Source organism: Exophiala viscosa (genome assembly GCF_022695815.1).
Source record: "Exophiala viscosa unplaced genomic scaffold EDD37scaffold_7, whole genome shotgun sequence".
Taxonomy (NCBI): Eukaryota; Fungi; Ascomycota; class Eurotiomycetes; order Chaetothyriales; family Herpotrichiellaceae; genus Exophiala; species Exophiala viscosa.
Window position 1 is genome coordinate 1,241,108 of NW_026944359.1, and position 16,959 is coordinate 1,258,066.

The following is a 16,959-nucleotide window of genomic DNA, read 5'->3' on the forward strand; positions in this document are numbered from 1 at the left end:
TAGCGTGTTGGAAGGTTCTGGGCGCTTCGGTCATTCCACTGGTGCCCCAATGACGCAGTTTCCCTTCCAGCAAACTCCCAGTTCCGCAGGTCATTGTATTCCATGGGAAGTCACCAGTCCTCACCATAACCTGATCTCTCTTAGGTACGATTCCTTGCATTCAGCACATGTTCATGCAGACACATTGAACGCATTGGAACATCGCTCTCGAGCCTTCCATTGCTCCACGCGACCAAAATTCTCGCAGGAATAACCGGCCTTCCTTTCCGTCAATCCAGCCTTGTCCTGGCATTTAATATCACTCAACCTCTCTTTCATTGTTCTCTCACAACTCAAAAGTACCTTTCACACTCAACCTCGATCACGACCAATCACATAACACACACGAAACATCATGGTAGCGGAAACAAAACTCTACGATGCCCTCTCGGTATCTCCTACTGCTACACAAGAAGAAATCAAGAAAGCATACCGCAAAGCCGCATTAAAATGGCATCCGGACAAGAACAAAGACAGTCCCAACGCTTCAGAAAAATTCAAGGAGGTCTCACAAGCATACGAAGTTCTTTCGGATCCGGAGAAAAGGAAGGTGTATGATCAATATGGCCTGGAATTCTTGCTAAGAGGAGGTCAAGCCCCACCGCCAGGTGCCGAGGGTATGGATGGTATGCCTGGCGGTGGTGGTTTCGGAGGAATGCCAAGCGGATTCAACTTTAGTGGAATGCCAGGAGGAGGGGGTGGTGGTGGCACGAGAAGCTTCCACTTCAGTACCAACGGTGGTGGTTCAGGATTCAGCTTCTCCGATCCCAATGACATCTTTTCGAGTTTTGCACGCGGTGGTGGAGCAGGAGGAGAAGATGAGGATATCTTCAACTTATTCGGCGGCGCATTCGGTGGTGCAGGTGGGAGACCAGGAGGCGGTACTAGGAGGAGCACCACAGGATTCAGTTCACGACAACCTCGACCTCAAACACCAGAAGTCTCCGTCGTCGAACGACAATTACCCGTCAGTCTGGAGGAGATGTATAAAGGTGCACACAAGAAGATGAAGATCAAGAGGAAGACATTCAACGCACAGGGACAACGGACCACAGAAGATAAGATCTTGGAGATGGACATCAAACCTGGATTGAAAGCTGGCTCAAAGATCAAGTTTTCTGGTGTGGGCGATCAGGAGGAAGGAGGCACTCAAGATCTACACTTCATCGTCACCGAGAAGCCTCATGCAACACTCATCCGGGACGGCGATGATGTCAAGACCACGATCGAGTTGGACCTCAAAGAAGCACTGACGGGTTGGAAGAAGACCGTCACGACCATTGACGGCAAGCAGTTGAGCGTGTCAGGTTCCGGACCAACTCAGCCCGGATACGAGGAGAGATTCCCTGGTCTGGGTATGCCTCTAAGCAAGAAACCAGGCGAGCGCGGCGACTTTATCGTCCAGGTCAAGGTCAACTTTCCGAAGTCGTTGACGGCAGCACAGAAGGCCAAGATCAAAGAAGCACTTCCTTAAAACTGTTGGAGTGTGCACAGAAGAAAAAGGAGTTTTATCGACAAGGATCGGCGTTTTCAGCGACTCAATGGTCGATGACGATCCAGGGTTTGAGACGATTTATGAAGGACAGAGGACGTCGCGTCCATGCAGGGCGTTTTACTCTGGATATGGAATGCATACAGTCTATTCGATGCAGGGAAAGGAAAGTTTAATGGCGTAAGGGGTTGATCATGGGTGGCTTATGATGTGCTGTTGTCCACAGAGTTATTGGACCATATGCGCGCTGCTGGTATCCTCGTCAGGAGAATGATGATAGCCGAGATGTCGAAATAAAACAGTTCACCAATAGCTTACAATGAAGTGCTTTGCATGTTCTACATTTTCAATCATGTTTCCAATTGTGTTCCATGGATATCATCAATTTTTGCATGTCGTTCATGTGTTATCTACCCTGCACAAAAGCCTTCTGACTCTGCCTGCTTTCGTGCCTGTTGTACTTGTATCAATCTCGACCCCTACTACTCCGAGGTACTATAACTTCTCGATCGAAGCATCAACCGGCACCTCCACAATCTGATCCACGCCCTGATAATCCGGCACATCAAGGCCATACTTATTCGCCACGTCCTGCGACAAGAACCGACCACCGATGAAATGTCGTTTACCTTTATAAAACTTGACCGACGGTTTCGCGGCAGTCAGACTGATCAAGTACTCCGGCATAAAGTCGTGACCAACCTGGCCCTTTTCTGGCGGTCCATCATCCACATTCCAAGATGAGGGCGTGTCAACTGCCAGGACAGGCTTTTTGCTGTCGATGATGCCTTGCAAAATAGCGTCAAAGGGCTCACGGACGGGTGGCTTGAAGCTGAAGCCGAAGAGGGCATCGACGATGAAGTCCGTTTGGGATAGTGCGGATGTAAAGTCCTCGTTGTCCTTGAGGAACGGGATGTGTAGGTGGTTTAGCTGTTTCGTCAAGCCTGTGAAGATGGCCGCGTTGGTTGGTCTCGGGTAGTAGATTGTTGGGGTGTAGCCGAAGTGATATAGATGACGGGCGCAGACAAGGCCGTCACCTCCTGAACCGGGGTTAGATGGAGATGGATATTGACAGACGATATGCACTAGAGCGTACCGTTGTTCCCCGGCCCGCAGGCAATGAGGACGTTTTTTCCTTTGGAGGGTGGGTGCACTTTGTAGACTGTTCATCGTCAGCGCTAACCACTTTCCTAGCTCTGGAATGAAATGTTGACGTTGTAGAGGGCAGGTCGGTGAGTCATACCGGCCTCTGATACGCTCAGTCCAGCCAACTCCATCAATTGGTCGATTGTGAAGCCTCCATCCTCGCTCATGAGCTCCTTGTCTAGGTCGGCGGCAGCTTTTGGTCCAAGAGTCTGTTACCATCGCGAAGCAAGTCATTAGTAACCAGTGAACGCAACGGCAATGGTCGTTGGCAGGACCCATGGCAGAACGGTACAGCGTAGATCCCGAAGGGTCTCGAGTGCTTTTGATGCCAGACTCGCCGAGAACAAGGGTGAACTTACCTTGAGCGCCATTTTGGAGAAGCTCCTCGCCGTGAGCAGTGGTCTGATAGTCCTTTTTGGAAGGATACTTCGAAGCATAAAATGTGTACCAAGCGTGGTTGACAGATGCACTCAGATAGTCAGTTCTCCAAGTCACCAGAGCAGCTAAGTCAAAGCAGTAAACAGCACGGCGTCGATCAAACGGGCCGGCGATCAAGTAGTATGGTAGACCGATTGAGAAGGCTTTCCAGAAATTGTCGTGATTTTCGTGATACTAGGCCTGTTGTAATGCAATGCTCATCATCGACGAGCTGAGGACTCGATCATGCATCAAGCATATCGTCATACATCATCGCCGCTTTAACACTGTTCTCCTTCCACCAATCAAAGCTCTTCAAACAATTTGGCCGCAAAAGGCTGTCTTCCTGCTCATCTTCAATCCACATACATTCGTTCCAGCTACATTCGCGACAACATCAGTATATATTCACGCCAGTCGAGAGCAGTATCGCCCACCATGGTCCTCCGCATCCGCCTTGCCCGCTTCGGCACCAAACGCAAGCCCGTCTACAACATCGTCCTGGCGCAGGCCAAATCCGCACGCGGCAAGAAACCAATCGAAGTACTGGGCACGTACAATCCGATCCCTCAATTACCGCTCGCGACCCCAGATACGCCCGAATTCCTGCCGCACGGCGAGAAGTTCGTCCCCAAGAAGTTCAAAGATATCCAGCTCGACAGCTTGAGGACGAAATACTGGTTGGGTGTGGGTGCGCAGCCGACGGAGCCGGTCGCAAAGTTATTACATTTGGTAAGTCTTGATCGAATGTGCTTGTGCTTCTCATGACTGTCGAGATCGTCTACTCGATCGAGTGTGGTCGTGTAGTCTTCATTGGCGGATGTACTACGTGCGAGGAATTGATGCTGATGGGCGTTTCTAGATTGGTTTGATCGAACCGAAACCCTCGACGACGAAACAGCAAAATACTTCACCGACGATACAACCTCCAGCCTCGAAATCTCCTCCAGCGGACGCATTAACGAATTGACTGTTCGAGTTGCAGCTTTTTTTGTAGCATAGCGTTGGCGTTTGGATTGGAGGCTTCGAAAAGTCCTGCCGGGAAAGCATGTACAATATTGACAAAGTACAACATACAGAACGAAGGCGATGTTTGGGTACTATCTTACCAAGCAGGGGCGCCGTGCAAGTGCCCGGTTTTCCTGTCTACAAAGATAAATCATGTCTCATGATCTCATGATACCGTTCTACCCGCCTTGCTATGCTTTTCTTTTGCCAGTGTCCTTTTCAAATCTGCAAATAAAGATGCTTTCGCGGCATGAGATGTGTGTGCTCAGTACGCCTTGTTCAGATCGCAAAGATACTCTCAACTAGACGATGGCGGAAGCCAACGCCAACCGGTCATCGTATCAACTCAGTTGACGTTAACCAGATCGCTATTCACACTGTCGATTCTGGCAGAAGCATCACCGCAGAGCAGCCTGAATCTCGCTCACCACCGTCTTGAACCTCGGTTCCTCCAAGTACTTCTTGCTGCGTAAATGGGCCAGAGCATTCGGTACATCAAAGATGTCCTTTGCAGCTGATGTGAGCGCTGCATGTTTTAATCCGACCAATATCGTTCCAAGTGCAACTGTGGTCCGGTACGCAGGTTCAGTTGACTGCGCTGAAGGAGCCGCAGATGCGGTATGGTTGACAGCAGGAAACGCAGCCAAGACCTGAGACAATTCCTCCACTAAAGATAGGCCATAGTTGGCGTTGGCATCGGAGTTGCTGCTCTTGTCGCTAGTAATGAGTACGGCGATGTTGAGATAGAGTGTTGTAAGAGCCACAGCAACAGAGACGTCAGTCGTCACGATGGCTGACAACGGTTTCAGACTTTCCAGGATGCTCTCAAGATGTTCCCGCACAAGCTCCCTGCCATTGCCAGAGGTGTAGAGAAGGTTGGAGTAAAAGCGCATCGCAATCATGGCAAGTTTGTTGTTGGAACGAACAAAGTCAGCGTCGAAAATGCCGCTTCCTAATATACTTGCAACGACATCGACGCCGTCGGCATCAGCGACAGGGAACTCTTTCGCGGCGGCGGCAATGAAACGCAGGAGATCCAGGCCAGCCAGTCGATTTGCGGGAGGTTGCCAGTGCGTCCCAACCCGTATCAGTATTGACACCGCCTCTTGAAGTTCTGAAGAGCTGGCCAGCGACGGCTTGCCTTGGAAATTGTATTTTTCCAACTGCTGAGCCACTGCCGACAATGTTTTGATCTCGTCTTCCGAAACAACCATCTCACTTCCGCCGTACTCGGCGTTCTTCTTAGAGATCTGAGCCATCGCCGCCGCTGGTTTTCCTATAACTACGGGGAGATACTCCTTCTGGGGCAAGGTTTGTTTGGCTGGAGCTGGAGGTGGCTGGTATGACGAGGTAGGAACTTCACCGGGTCGATATCTGTTCTCGGTGCCCCATGGATCAGCTCCGACAGGCTGTGACTGTCCCAAGGTCGCACCTTGCGTGTTCTTGATGATAAAATTGGCGGTCTCTTCGAGGTATGTCATGGGTAATTCGTTGTCCTGCAGGAATTTCGTGGCCGCATCGTATGGGTTTACTGTGACGTTATACGGCAGCTTGAGCGGAGGTTTGCCGTCCTCAATGTCGATGTCGAAGACATAATCATACTCCTTTCCGTTGTAGGCCGTCTTATTGCCACCTGACGAGGTAGAATCCACGACCTGACCGATTTTGATCCATGACTGTTGGGACATCGACCACTGATACAGGGATGCGCTGCCATCGCTTTCCTTGACGATTTGACTTTGACCCTCTTTCGTACCAGACTTGCGTTGGAGAAATTCTGGGCCCGGTAGATCGGTCATGTTAACCTGGCCGACTTGTTGTTGTGGTATGCTTGATGCTTTTACTGATTCTTCGAATTGTGCCAGACTCTCTGCATCTGCCGTCCTCTCTGGGTCCCGGGTAAATATCCGTGCGAGCTTGTCACTCGATCCAACAATGATGTCGCCGTTAGGAGATGTAGAGACGGTCCACACAGAAATGGCAGGCAGTGTTATGACCTGAACACAATTCGTCCCTTGCCATATCCGTACTGAGCGATCCTCTCCAGAACTGACAATCTCACCAGAAGGTAGAATAGCTAGTGAGTAGATGAAGGCTTCGTGGCCAAACAGTTCGGCAACGAGATCACCTTTCAAGGTCCATAACCGGATCACTCCATCGTTGGAAGCTGAAGCAATTTCTGCCCCTGTAGAATTTCCCTTTGGCAGCTTCGTCAGTGCACGGACGATATCTTTCCCATCCCAGGACCGAAGCATCTTTCCACGGACATCGAAGACTCTAATGGCTCGATCGGCGCAGCCAGTGAGGATGGTTTCTCGGTCGTATGCGAGGACTGACCAAACAGTGGCAGTATGACCTGGTAAATCGAATGCAACCTCCCATCTGCCAATCTCCCATACTTTTGCTGTGCTATCCCAGCTTCCACTCACGAAGTAATTGGCTTCGGCGCAGACATCTAGAGAACAGACTTGATGACTGTGGCCCACCATGATCGCATCGGCATTTACTTCTGCTGTGGAGGTGGGCTGTCTTGCCTCGATGAGGGCATCTTGTCCAGCGGAGAGAATGAGACCATCCTGGAATTCTTTCGAGGGTGGCACGTATGCTAAGCATGTCTTGAATTGTGCTCCTTGGGACGATTCCGATGGATCGTAGCTCGGCGGAGTTGTGGACGTCCGCTTCCAGACCTTGGTTGTGCCATCGCGAGATGCTGTTGCGGCAAAGGAGGGGTCTGGTAGGAGGACACCTCGGACCTGATTGCACAAGTTAGGTGATGGACGCGAGGAAGACATCTGAGAGACCATACATCGCTCTGATGGCCTTTGAGCGTTGCGCTCAGCTTGAACTCCGGCGCCGAACCACTCATCTTGACGATATGCCCGAGAAAGGAATCATCGACGAGAGAACGTCTAAAGGAAAGTCGCAGTTGTGAAAAGACAAAACAAGCAGCAAAATTGAAATAGTCGCAGGTGCCACTGGTGAATCACTAATAACTGCAACTTTCAGATGCACATCGCAGCCTTGTGACGTAGCACGATTCAGCCTTGCGCCTCGGTATTTCGCCGCCCTCGTTTTCAACCCTCCTTTGTGTTTCTGTGCATAGGGAGGCTGTTTTCAGGAATATGGCACTGTCTGACAGGGAACTCATCAACGATATAAGTTTGAGATCCAGTGGGTTCGCGTGCCTCTACTCCCAGCTGCGAGGTGTATACAGTAGACCTGATGGCCGTCCCGTGTTGAAGCCTAATGCTATGTCGTTGTGGGCGAAGAACTCCGAAATAACATCAAGGCAAACCCTTCCAATACATATACAGAGAGCGTACTAGTAGATGCTGGACAGGGCGTCTCGCCGGTATCCTAACAACAGGCTCTAAACAACAGCCAGCAGAATGACTCCTCACCTAGGGCATCCCTTGAAAGCATTCTTGTAGCACGTGATCGCCAATCTAGCGGTCCGTTCACGGCGCGTGTTTGTTCTCCTCACTGAAGTGTTTGTCGCATTTGTCTCTTTCGCGTCGCAGTTTCACTATTGAATAGTTGACCGAAATTGTTTCTTTCAGCGCATACCCTGATGGCTCTATCACTTATGTGGACACGCAGCTAATAACCCCCATCGACTAAATCATATGCGACTCAGCCAAAATGACAGACTGGGCCAAACTAAAGGTTGCCGACCTTAAGGAGGAGTGCAAGGCACGCGGCATCCCTCTCACAGGCCTCAAATTGAAGCAACAATATATCGACAAACTTGAAGAGCACGAAGCTGGTGACACGGCCCAACAAACCTTGACCGAAAATGGCCCTGTCCACGAGGTTGACCTGAAGGTTACATCAGCCAACGGCCACAGTGACGAGACGCATAACGAGACGAAGGATACCAGTGTTGACGATGCGGAGCACGTTGATGGAGGTAAAGAGGCCGTAGGCAAATCTTCGAAGGTTGTGGTCGAAGAGAATGAACCCGCAGAACTGCGCAAAGAAGCCGAAGAAACTCACCTCAATTCGAAAGAAGACCTAGACGCAGAGCCGACAGTCCAACCTGCGGTCGCCAGCGATGCGCTGCTTGAACCAGAACCCGCCAATGTCGAAAAGAAGGTGCAAGCAACGACGTCAGAATTGGTAGAGTCAACAGATCAGCATACCCAGGCGGTGGACGACGGCGGCGCCAATAGCTCGGTACAGCAAGATGCGCCGCGGTCTGCACAGCAACACGACATAAGTACTTCGTCGCAGGTCACTCCGAGTGACGTGGAAGACCAGAAGAAGAGGAGAAAAAGAAGTGCTACACCGGTGCCGACCTCCGAGGAAGTGGCGCGCAAGAAAGCGCGGCTCAGTACTACCGCAGATGACTTGAAGGCCGAAGAGATCCGCGCCTTGGACGAAATGAAAGCAAATACTCAAGTAGCGAAAGAAATTCGGAACGAAACGGACGGGAACACCGTTGAAGGCATCAATGAGCAAGTGAGTGCCACCACCGAGCCTCTCGTGAAGTTCAACGAGGGCGCATCAAGAGACGCCGACCATATGCAGACCACATCACCACAAAGATCACCAGACCCCTCAGGCGAGCGAGACGTTCCGCCAGCCATACATCCTGCGACTTCCTCGCTCTACCTCCGCAATTTTAAAAGACCGCTTCACATCCCCTCTCTACGCAGCCACATTGTATCACTGGCCAAACCGCCATCCTCAACTGACGACGAAGATCCCATCAGCATCTTCTATCTTGACAGCATCCGCACCCACGCATTTGTGTCATTCAGTTCTGTTGCCGCAGCATCGCGCGTCCGTACCGCAATGCACGACACGCGTTTTCCTGACGAAGCCATGCGAGAATCCTTGTTCATCGACTACATCCCCGACGACAAGGTGCAAGCCTGGATTGACAGCGAGACCGGCGGCGGCTTCGGTCGCGGTGGAGGTGGACGTCGGTACGAAGTGGTATACGAGCAAGGTGGGGACGGAGTCGAGGCGATCTTCCAGGAAATCGACAGTAGCAAACCACGACCACCTATCGAACCAAGCCGAAGTTCTCGTATGTCTGTCGACATACCAAAGGCGGCGACCATTGCCCCTGGTGTCCATCCTGATCGTACAGAACTCATACCACGCGGTCCAAGACGAGACGAGCACCAAGATCGTGGTCGAGCTCCGCCTACTGGCCCAAAGAATCCAGGGGTGGTGGACAACAACAGTGGCCGAGGCTTCAAAGCGCTGGACGAGCTCTTCAAGTCGACTACGACCAAACCGAAGCTGTACTACAAACCTGTCTCGGAGGCCACTGCGACCGAGAGATCGGATATGTTCCGCAGCCTACGGCCGGGCTATGCAGACATGGGTCGCAGCGGAGCTGAAGGCATGAAGCGCTATTCTTTCGAACGGTACAAGGAGCGCGAGGAATGGGTCGACAAGGGGCCAGAGTTTGGGTATGGCAAGCTTGGCCAGGATCGGCTCGCGGGTATTCGTGGGAGAGGTGGCTTTAGAGGGCGAGGAGGTGATTCGTGGCGTGGTGGAGGTGGGAGGTAGGACCTCTCGGGTCATGCCGTGTACGACTAGTAGGCGAGAGTCATTAAAGGCGACATGTTGACGTTGTGGTCACCTGGAAGCTTATCAAGCGATGGCCAGCTAATGAGACAACGCTTGATGAGGCGTGGCTGCGCTGACGATTTTGTGAGATACCCGTCGAGGCCGTATAAAGAAGAAAGTCAGCCAAGGACAGACATTCTCTTGCAGAAACTGTGCAGATTCATTCATTGCGTGACGACGTGCTAACCAAAATGTACGATACCACGATCCGTGGCTGAACACCAAGATCTTTCCCTTTCATGCAATATCGCCCCTGTTTCGCGGTGTATGATAGTATCCGACAGATGCCAGACATAGCCCCCTACCAGTCGTCTCCCCAGCCATCCTCCTTCGACTTCGTCTGAGGTCCCGACGTAGGCTTTTTCATCGCACTGGTCCCAAGACTGCCGCCAGACTTGGACGCACCACCAGCACCACCCCCGGCGCCACCCCCAGCGCCAAAGCTATCCCAGAAGTCCTTGCGCTCAGGTTCCCCGCCCTTGGCCGCAGCAGCGCGGCTAGCCTGTTCATCCTGGCCCTCGACAAACTTGGTCAAGGTGTCCGCCGCGCCTTTCGCGCCACTCTGGACAGTTTTGCCTGCTACGAGCGCGGCCTGTCGTGCTTGTGCGGCGAAGTCGGTCGATGCGATCTATTCATCATCGTTAGCGGATGTTCATTCGAGGAGAAGCTGTGACCTACATTCTTGGCCGTAGGCTGGATGTACGAGTCGTTCACGATCTTGGCCTGCTTTCCGACCGCGGCACTGAACCAGCCGAGCCCCTTCGTCAGGGCGCCGACAGGATCTTTCGAGAACTCGTCTGCACTGGGGATACCGCCGGCCGACGACTGTCGTGGCTCGGGTGCCGCGCTACCGAAACCAGCGAACTTTCCACCCTGACTTGGAGGCAAGTTGTCAGGTCTCGAGGCATTGGCGTCACCCATGCGAGCGAAATATGCTTCATTTTGTGCCTTCTGCTCGGCTGTGAGGCCAGCCTTGCCCGGCGCAGGTGATACCGTTCGGCCTCCAGGACCACTTCCTACACTGCTGCCTCTTACTCCGCCGACCGGCGTTGCTGTCCGACTGGCTTGTTTCTGTAGGATGGCTTGTCTCTCCTTGAGGAATGCTGCCTTGTCGAACTCGCGGTCCTCGACTTGTGCGGTCAGTCTCTCTTTCCACTCCTCTCCAATCTCGCTGTCGTAGCGCTCTTTGATGGTAGACTCATCGAAAGATATGGGCGAGTTCTTGTTGTAGAAGTTTTGCCATGCTTTGTTACCGCCGTATTGCATTCGTAGGATTTCGTTCTGTTTGAAGGCGTCCATGGAGATGGATCGGACGAAGGAGACGTGGACACCGAGTCCACGGTGCGTGCCGGCGCATTGCAGGCAGATGAAGGTCGAGAATTTAGGTGATGCCTAGCCCAGACGATGTGTTAAGATAATGTTTGAAGCACAAGCATATGAAGGGACGCACCCATTGTGGTGAAGGTGCACCGCAGTCGCAGCATCTGTCATTACCGGCACCCTCCTTTTTTCCTAACTGTGCGAGCTGAAAGCCGGTCAGTGAACAGCCCAGGATCAACACCTATTCGCGACGAACGTACTTTACTCCTGGTCTCTGGATCGACCTCCCACATTGCCTTGGAGGCCATATTGACTGCGTTGTGGCCGGTGCAGTTGATCGCAAGGCGGGGTGAAAGTGTGTTCGTGTGCTCAGCTGCTCAGAAGCCTCCCCAATATCGTGTCAGCACCGCATACTCCAGGAAACAACCACGTAGAAATAAAATAGAAATATATAATGAATGGTCTCGTGCACAAGAATGGAGCCAGAAGTGTGGTTCAAACGTGTCTGTTGGTACGGGCTATGTAAATATACTAGCGTTCTACAGATTCCCACACGCGGTCCTCATCCTGACAGTGGGTTGACAGCTTATGACACTCCGCCTCGTAATTCGGCGATCAGTGCTTTCTCCCGAGGACCTGTAACCCTCTCGAATCGGTCTACGCTCATGACGAACGTACCTCTGCCGCCCGTCATGCTTCTGAGGTGCTTGAGATATCCTACCATCTCTTTCAAGGGTACTTTCGCCTTGATGGTCCTCTGAAAGCTCACCCGGTCATGCTGCTCTCCGGACACAGATGACCCTGACTCGAAAGGATCCTTTGGCGCGTAAATCTTGGTTACATCAATTTTTCGAGCCCCAGAGCCTTGTTCGGCTACCTCATCCTCCTGGTCTCCGAGAGAGACTATTTGACCGCCACGACTGGAAGAGATGTCTTGTATGACCGTACCAAGACTGGCTTCATCCACGTTGATGTCGACATTCATCACGGGTTCCATGAGTGAGCAAGAGTTCGACTTCGTTGCATCCTTGAAAGCAGCTATCGTCGCAAGCCTGGCTGCAGACGTGAGTGACGCGTAGGTGGTGTCAGAACCAAATGTGTGTTCTTCAGGGCGCAGTGTAAGAGTGACTTTCGTGTCCCTCATGGGATAGGAATATGATGGTCCACGGCTCAGCGCTGCCAGGGCCCCATTGATATATGCTTGTTGGACTTCTGGGAGATTCAGGTTCGGTGGCAAGGACTCATTGTCTGCGTCGAGCGGTCGTCCACGGTCATCCAGGGTCGGTGTCTCGATCACAATGATGTTGCCATCTTGTTCGTAGCTGAAAACATCCTCGGGCGCGTTGGTCTCTTGCACCGGCTCTGCGACGGCTGTGCATCCTGCTTTACCTTTGGTGGCTACACGGTCCCCATCCAATGTCTTGGTAATAGGTTTCGAGGCCTCAGGAAGTGTCTCCCGATAGCCTATGGCGATCTTGCCCATCCTGGCTTTCGCCTTCATCTCATTGACAAGCCTATCTTGGGCAATTTCGAGATGCAATTCTCCCATACCACTGATCTGAGTTTGCCCAGTATCTTCATCTTGAGAAACCTGCAGGCTAGGATCTTCACGTAGTAATAAAGAGAGCTTCTCATGCATGTCCTTCTCCTCCCGCAGACTGTTCGGCTCGATGGCGGCGAAGAAGACTGGTGGTGGAATTTTGATTGGCCTCAGCTGGAGCTTGTTCAGAGGTTCTGGAGGAGTAGCTTTGTTGCCAGTGTAAGAGATCAGAGTATCCCCCGTGCGGGCAAATTTGGACCCTGCAATCACGCCTATTTCACCAGCGTTTAGCGTCTGTACAGGCACCGATTCTGATGCGTACATCCGTAGTATAGTGGTAGCGCGCTCGGAATTCTGCAGGTTTGTGTTATACAACATTGCATTACGCTCGATCGAACCTGAATAAACACGAATGTATACCAGGATGCCCCTGCGCGGGTCGTTGACCACCTTGAATGCTAGCGCACAGCCTTGCAGAGTGTTTCCAACCGCGATTGGGGTTGTAGTTGGGCCTTTCTTCTTTGCCTTCCCTGTACTGTCATTCGACATAGCAAGCTCGCCTGCGATCAGCTGAGACAATCTACCAGAGCTAGAGCCGAGACTGATCTCGGGATCAGGTCGTTCAACTGGACTAGGGAGTAGATTGCTGATAGCGTCTAGAAGAGGTTGCACTCCTATGTTGCGAAAGCTCGCCCCAGCAAAGACTGGTATAACTCTGCTGTTGTCGGCAAGTAGACAGCGACGTAGAGCTTGTAGGAGCTGAGCAGAAGTGACGTTTAGATGATCCTCTTCGGCTTTGAAGAATGCCTCGACGAGCCCATCGTCGTGTTCGCTGAGGAGTTCAACCAGAGCCACCCTTGCTCGACGCAACTCATCTGCCAGCTCCGGATACTGTTGATCCAATTGTAAGAGTGTCAGGCGTTTGAATGATTTCCCGTGCCCACCGGGCTCATACAAAAGTCCTTCGAGGCTGACGACGTCTCCAACCCCCGTAAAGCGACCCTTTCCTCCTTCGAACCATGGAATCTGGCAAACAGCGGGCCATCCAGATAGTCGTGATCCGATCTCTCGAACGGTCCGACCAAATGCCGCACCATCACGATCAAGCTTGTTGATGTAGGCTATCCGCGGGATCTTCCATTCACCAGCCTGTGCCCAAACTTGCTCTGTCTGGGCTTCGACCCCAGCTACGCCATCAAGAATGCACACGGCCCCGTCCAGAATCCTTAATGACCGCCGCACCTCGAATGTAAAGTCTGCATGCCCGGGGGTGTCGATCAGGTTGATATTATGGGAAACAGGAGATTTTGGCTGGATATCAGCACCTGCTCCAACGATCGGGGGGACAGCAACGTCTGCTGGGGGCCATTCAAAAGTGATTGCTGCCGATTGAATGGTGATCCCTCGAGCTCTTTCTGCAGGCAGAAAATCCGTCACCGTCGAACCTTCGTCAACATCGCCGATTCTTCGAGTATGACCACTGTAGTAGAGCATACGCTCAGTGGTCGTGGTCTTGCCAGCATCGATGTGAGCTATGATGCCAATATTTCGAGTACGTAAAGCATCTTGAGAGTGTTGCACTGTCGTTGCAGCATTCTGGAGACAAGATGACGATGAGATGCCCCTGTAGTATCCAGAAGGTAGTCTGTTGAGTCGAGTAGGGCGAAGCAAACTGATTAGAGTGGAGTGTCGAAGGACTCGGCCATATCTGACTACCATTCCCTTTCGACGCCGTGTCTATCTTAAAGCAGCGAAGTCTCGCATATAAACCAGGGTAAATGATGAAGCAACAGAATCAATGAATGAAAGGCGAAGGACTGTCAAAGAATCAATCAAAGAGGAACAATTCGAATGGCAGGTATAAATATCGCAAAGGCGAAAAGTCGTTGACAAGAATCTCGAAGACGATGTCGGCGCCAAGGCTGAAGAAGTTCCGTCCCTCAAGCAGCTGCGGAGAGACACCAATGTCACCACCATATCAATGCGCTGGCCATACAGGAGAGGCATCAACTACATACTGAAACAGTGCAGGACTTAAAGGAACGTCGTTCATTCCAATTCTTGTCCACATACAACCGGTCCACCTACACGGCCTCCACCTCCGTGGTCTGGCTTGGGGATGCTCCATCTCCCCGCCTAGTCGACATCACCCGAACACAGCAAGCCTCCTCTTTGTTTAGAACCTCGACCACGAACATGGACTACTCCGCCATTCCCACGGAAGCGGATGCTCTTCACGGATCGTCTCCTTGGGGCTCCTCATCTCCGCGCGCCGACAGGACCTATCCCGCAGCCACCGGTCCCCCAGATTCCCCCGTCCCTCGAGGACATTCATACGGTCAATCACAAGATAGTCTACCAAGCACTCCGTATCTGGCAGCACCTGGTGCAGACAGCCCCACAGAGACATCACAGCAAGTAGAAGGTGAACATATCCCGGGGGCGCACGAAGGGGAGGAGCATGCTCGCGAGGATGGGCAGGCGCCAATATCAGGTCAACAATATACCGGTCAAGCTCAGCAGCGCCCTCAAGCTGCCAGATACCACAGCACGAAACCACAGAGGCCTGTACCGCAGTACAGGTTGCAGGCCAAGGTCACAGCTCTAGAAAGAACTGGGCGGAAGGATCCAGTCATTCGCTTTGATGTTTATGTATGTTGCAACCTTTCAAACTATGCGCAAGGGGATATGCTAACAGTGGAAGACCAATCTCCCCAAGTTCCGAACAACTCAGTTCCGAGATGTCCGCCGAACACATTCTGAATTCGTGAAGCTTGCCGACCACCTAATATCTGCGAACCCTGAAGCGCTCGTTCCTGCGGTACCTCCCAGTATCACATCCGCTGGTGCTGGAACCGACGAGGACGAAGTCCGTGTCAAGAATTCCATACAGAGATGGCTGAACTCCGTCTGCATCAACGACGTGCTGATGCGCGATGAAGAGATGGTTTTCTTTGTGGAGAGTGATTTTGGATACTCGCCTGTGGTAAGAATGAAGCAGCCAGCCACTGGGGTGAGACGGAAGGTCCTGAAACAATTCGCACCTCCACCCGACGATACACCCGAGCTGCACGAGGCCCGGCCCGTGGTGAAGATGTTCTACTTGGGTTCTCTGGATACAAGTCAGAAGCTCGAGAAGGTCGTGAAAGCCAGAAGAGGTACGCATACCCACCAAAAACGGTTCCTCCTCATGCTAATAACACATAGCCCTCGGTCTTGCCGAGTCCTCCTTGGGCGAGAAATTGACGCTGATGCACGTACAAGAAACGCACTCCGGTCTTTCCACGGCCTACCGTAAACTCGGCCGCATCATTCAGACGTGCGGCGACTATCACGCGGCGCAAGGAACCGCTGAAGCCACCACCCTCGGCGACTCGCTGACCTACCATTCCAACGACGCATTCATCGTCAAAGAAACACTCACCAACCGACATATCCTGCTGCGCGAGCTCGTCCAAGCCGAAGCAGGCCGACGCAGCAAAGAAAGCGCGGTGCAACGCCTCAAAAGCAGTTCCAATGTCCGACGCGACAAGGTGGACGAGGCGATATCCTCGCTTGATGAAGCTGTCAGCCAAGAGAATTACCTCCGGGCCAAGACCCAGCGGGTCACGTCGAATCTGCTGCTCGAGAAGCGCAGATGGTTCGACCGGACTACCAACGACTTCATGTTTTCGCTGAGAGAATATGTGCTGCGCCAAATTGAGGCGGAGCGTAGGACTCTGGCCACACTGGAGTCCGTCAGGCCTGATGTGCGCGCGATCGATGCTACAGGTGGTCTAAGCAGACTCGGACGAGAGAATCATCCTGTGGTGAGGAGAGTCAGTCAGGCCAGCAGCCAGGGTGCCAAGGGCGATGCATGGAGTGGTGTGCCACGGAGCAGGGACGCCATGACTCGCAGTCTGAGTGGAAGTTTTGGGCCGGGAACTATACCTGAGGTGGAGGAGAATGGTACTGGCTCTGAGGCCGGGACAAATGGTAGGCCTAGAAGCGGCACTGCTGCCAGTTTGGATCGTGTCAAGGAAGACGAGGATGATGATCGTGTCGATGCTAGGAATGCGGCAAGTCGGCTGGCTCAAAGCACGTTTTAATCACAATAAGTGCACGAATGGTAGAAGCGAAGACCATATCAAAGCAATTAGCATTATTCAGTCTGTTTTTTATCCAAGCTCCCCCGAATTGTCAGCCTATAAGCTGTCTGCAATGTAGCCAGCCTGGAAAGTTCCCACAGTGTTCAAGTGCTTTTTGTATGTTGGATCTGTTTGCTTTTGGTTGGGGACATTAAGGCAAAACAAGGAGAGAACACACTCCATCCTTTCGGAGTGAGTTACGTTGTACTCTGTACAGACCGGAATCAGATCGTGCTGAACCACGCTCATTGGGTTTGAAGGATTCCTCGGACACATGCCCCAGG

At 52.3% G+C, this 16,959-nt stretch overlaps 8 protein-coding genes across 8 annotated transcripts; 4 read left to right on the forward strand and 4 right to left on the reverse strand.

Moving 5' to 3' along the window:
* The first annotated feature begins 94 nt into the window (after nucleotides 1–94).
* On the forward strand, nucleotides 95–1,887 carry EDD37DRAFT_634293 (DnaJ protein, subfamily B, member 4). The gene has a single exon (XM_062816842.1). The coding sequence runs from the start codon at nucleotides 395–397 to the stop codon at nucleotides 1,511–1,513; it is 1,119 nt and encodes a 372-aa protein (XP_062669173.1). The 5' UTR covers nucleotides 95–394; the 3' UTR covers nucleotides 1,514–1,887.
* EDD37DRAFT_634294 (YjeF N-terminal domain-containing protein) lies at nucleotides 1,888–3,394 on the reverse strand. The gene is made up of 4 exons (XM_062816843.1): nucleotides 3,037–3,394; nucleotides 2,775–2,886; nucleotides 2,628–2,693; nucleotides 1,888–2,571 (listed from the first exon to the last, which is right to left on the reverse strand). Exons 1-4 carry the CDS (start codon nucleotides 3,112–3,114, stop codon nucleotides 2,027–2,029), a joined length of 801 nt encoding a protein of 266 aa, XP_062669174.1. The 5' UTR covers nucleotides 3,115–3,394; the 3' UTR covers nucleotides 1,888–2,026.
* A 138-nt stretch (nucleotides 3,395–3,532) lies between these two features.
* Nucleotides 3,533–4,064, forward strand: EDD37DRAFT_651461 (30S ribosomal protein S16; the record flags this gene model as incomplete). Its single annotated transcript, XM_062818357.1, has 2 exons — nucleotides 3,533–3,826; nucleotides 3,957–4,064. The coding sequence occupies 2 exons, from the start codon at nucleotides 3,533–3,535 to the stop codon at nucleotides 4,062–4,064; spliced, it is 402 nt and encodes a 133-aa protein (XP_062669175.1).
* Nucleotides 4,065–4,248: 184 nt separating this feature from the next.
* Nucleotides 4,249–6,968, reverse strand: EDD37DRAFT_682840 (protein phosphatase; the record flags this gene model as incomplete). Its single annotated transcript, XM_062819817.1, has 2 exons — nucleotides 4,249–6,855; nucleotides 6,909–6,968. 2 exons carry the CDS (start codon nucleotides 6,966–6,968, stop codon nucleotides 4,501–4,503), a joined length of 2,415 nt encoding a protein of 804 aa, XP_062669176.1. The 3' UTR covers nucleotides 4,249–4,500.
* A 630-nt stretch (nucleotides 6,969–7,598) lies between these two features.
* On the forward strand, nucleotides 7,599–9,833 carry EDD37DRAFT_634304 (uncharacterized protein). Its single transcript, XM_062816844.1, has one exon. The coding sequence runs from the start codon at nucleotides 7,745–7,747 to the stop codon at nucleotides 9,626–9,628; it is 1,884 nt and encodes a 627-aa protein (XP_062669177.1). The 5' UTR covers nucleotides 7,599–7,744; the 3' UTR covers nucleotides 9,629–9,833.
* Nucleotides 9,834–9,989: 156 nt separating this feature from the next.
* Nucleotides 9,990–10,987, reverse strand: EDD37DRAFT_658522 (uncharacterized protein; the record flags this gene model as incomplete). The annotated part of the gene is made up of 2 exons (XM_062818981.1): nucleotides 9,990–10,316; nucleotides 10,367–10,987. The coding sequence occupies 2 exons, from the start codon at nucleotides 10,985–10,987 to the stop codon at nucleotides 9,990–9,992; spliced, it is 948 nt and encodes a 315-aa protein (XP_062669178.1).
* Nucleotides 10,988–11,109: 122 nt separating this feature from the next.
* Nucleotides 11,110–14,506, reverse strand: EDD37DRAFT_464712 (elongation factor EF-G). The gene has a single exon (XM_062813009.1). The coding sequence runs from the start codon at nucleotides 14,265–14,267 to the stop codon at nucleotides 11,595–11,597; it is 2,673 nt and encodes an 890-aa protein (XP_062669179.1). The 5' UTR covers nucleotides 14,268–14,506; the 3' UTR covers nucleotides 11,110–11,594.
* Nucleotides 14,507–16,853, forward strand: EDD37DRAFT_464713 (uncharacterized protein). The gene is made up of 3 exons (XM_062813010.1): nucleotides 14,507–15,200; nucleotides 15,253–15,706; nucleotides 15,756–16,853. The coding sequence occupies exons 1-3, from the start codon at nucleotides 14,745–14,747 to the stop codon at nucleotides 16,634–16,636; spliced, it is 1,791 nt and encodes a 596-aa protein (XP_062669180.1). The 5' UTR covers nucleotides 14,507–14,744; the 3' UTR covers nucleotides 16,637–16,853.
* Nucleotides 16,854–16,959: the final 106 nt, after the last annotated feature.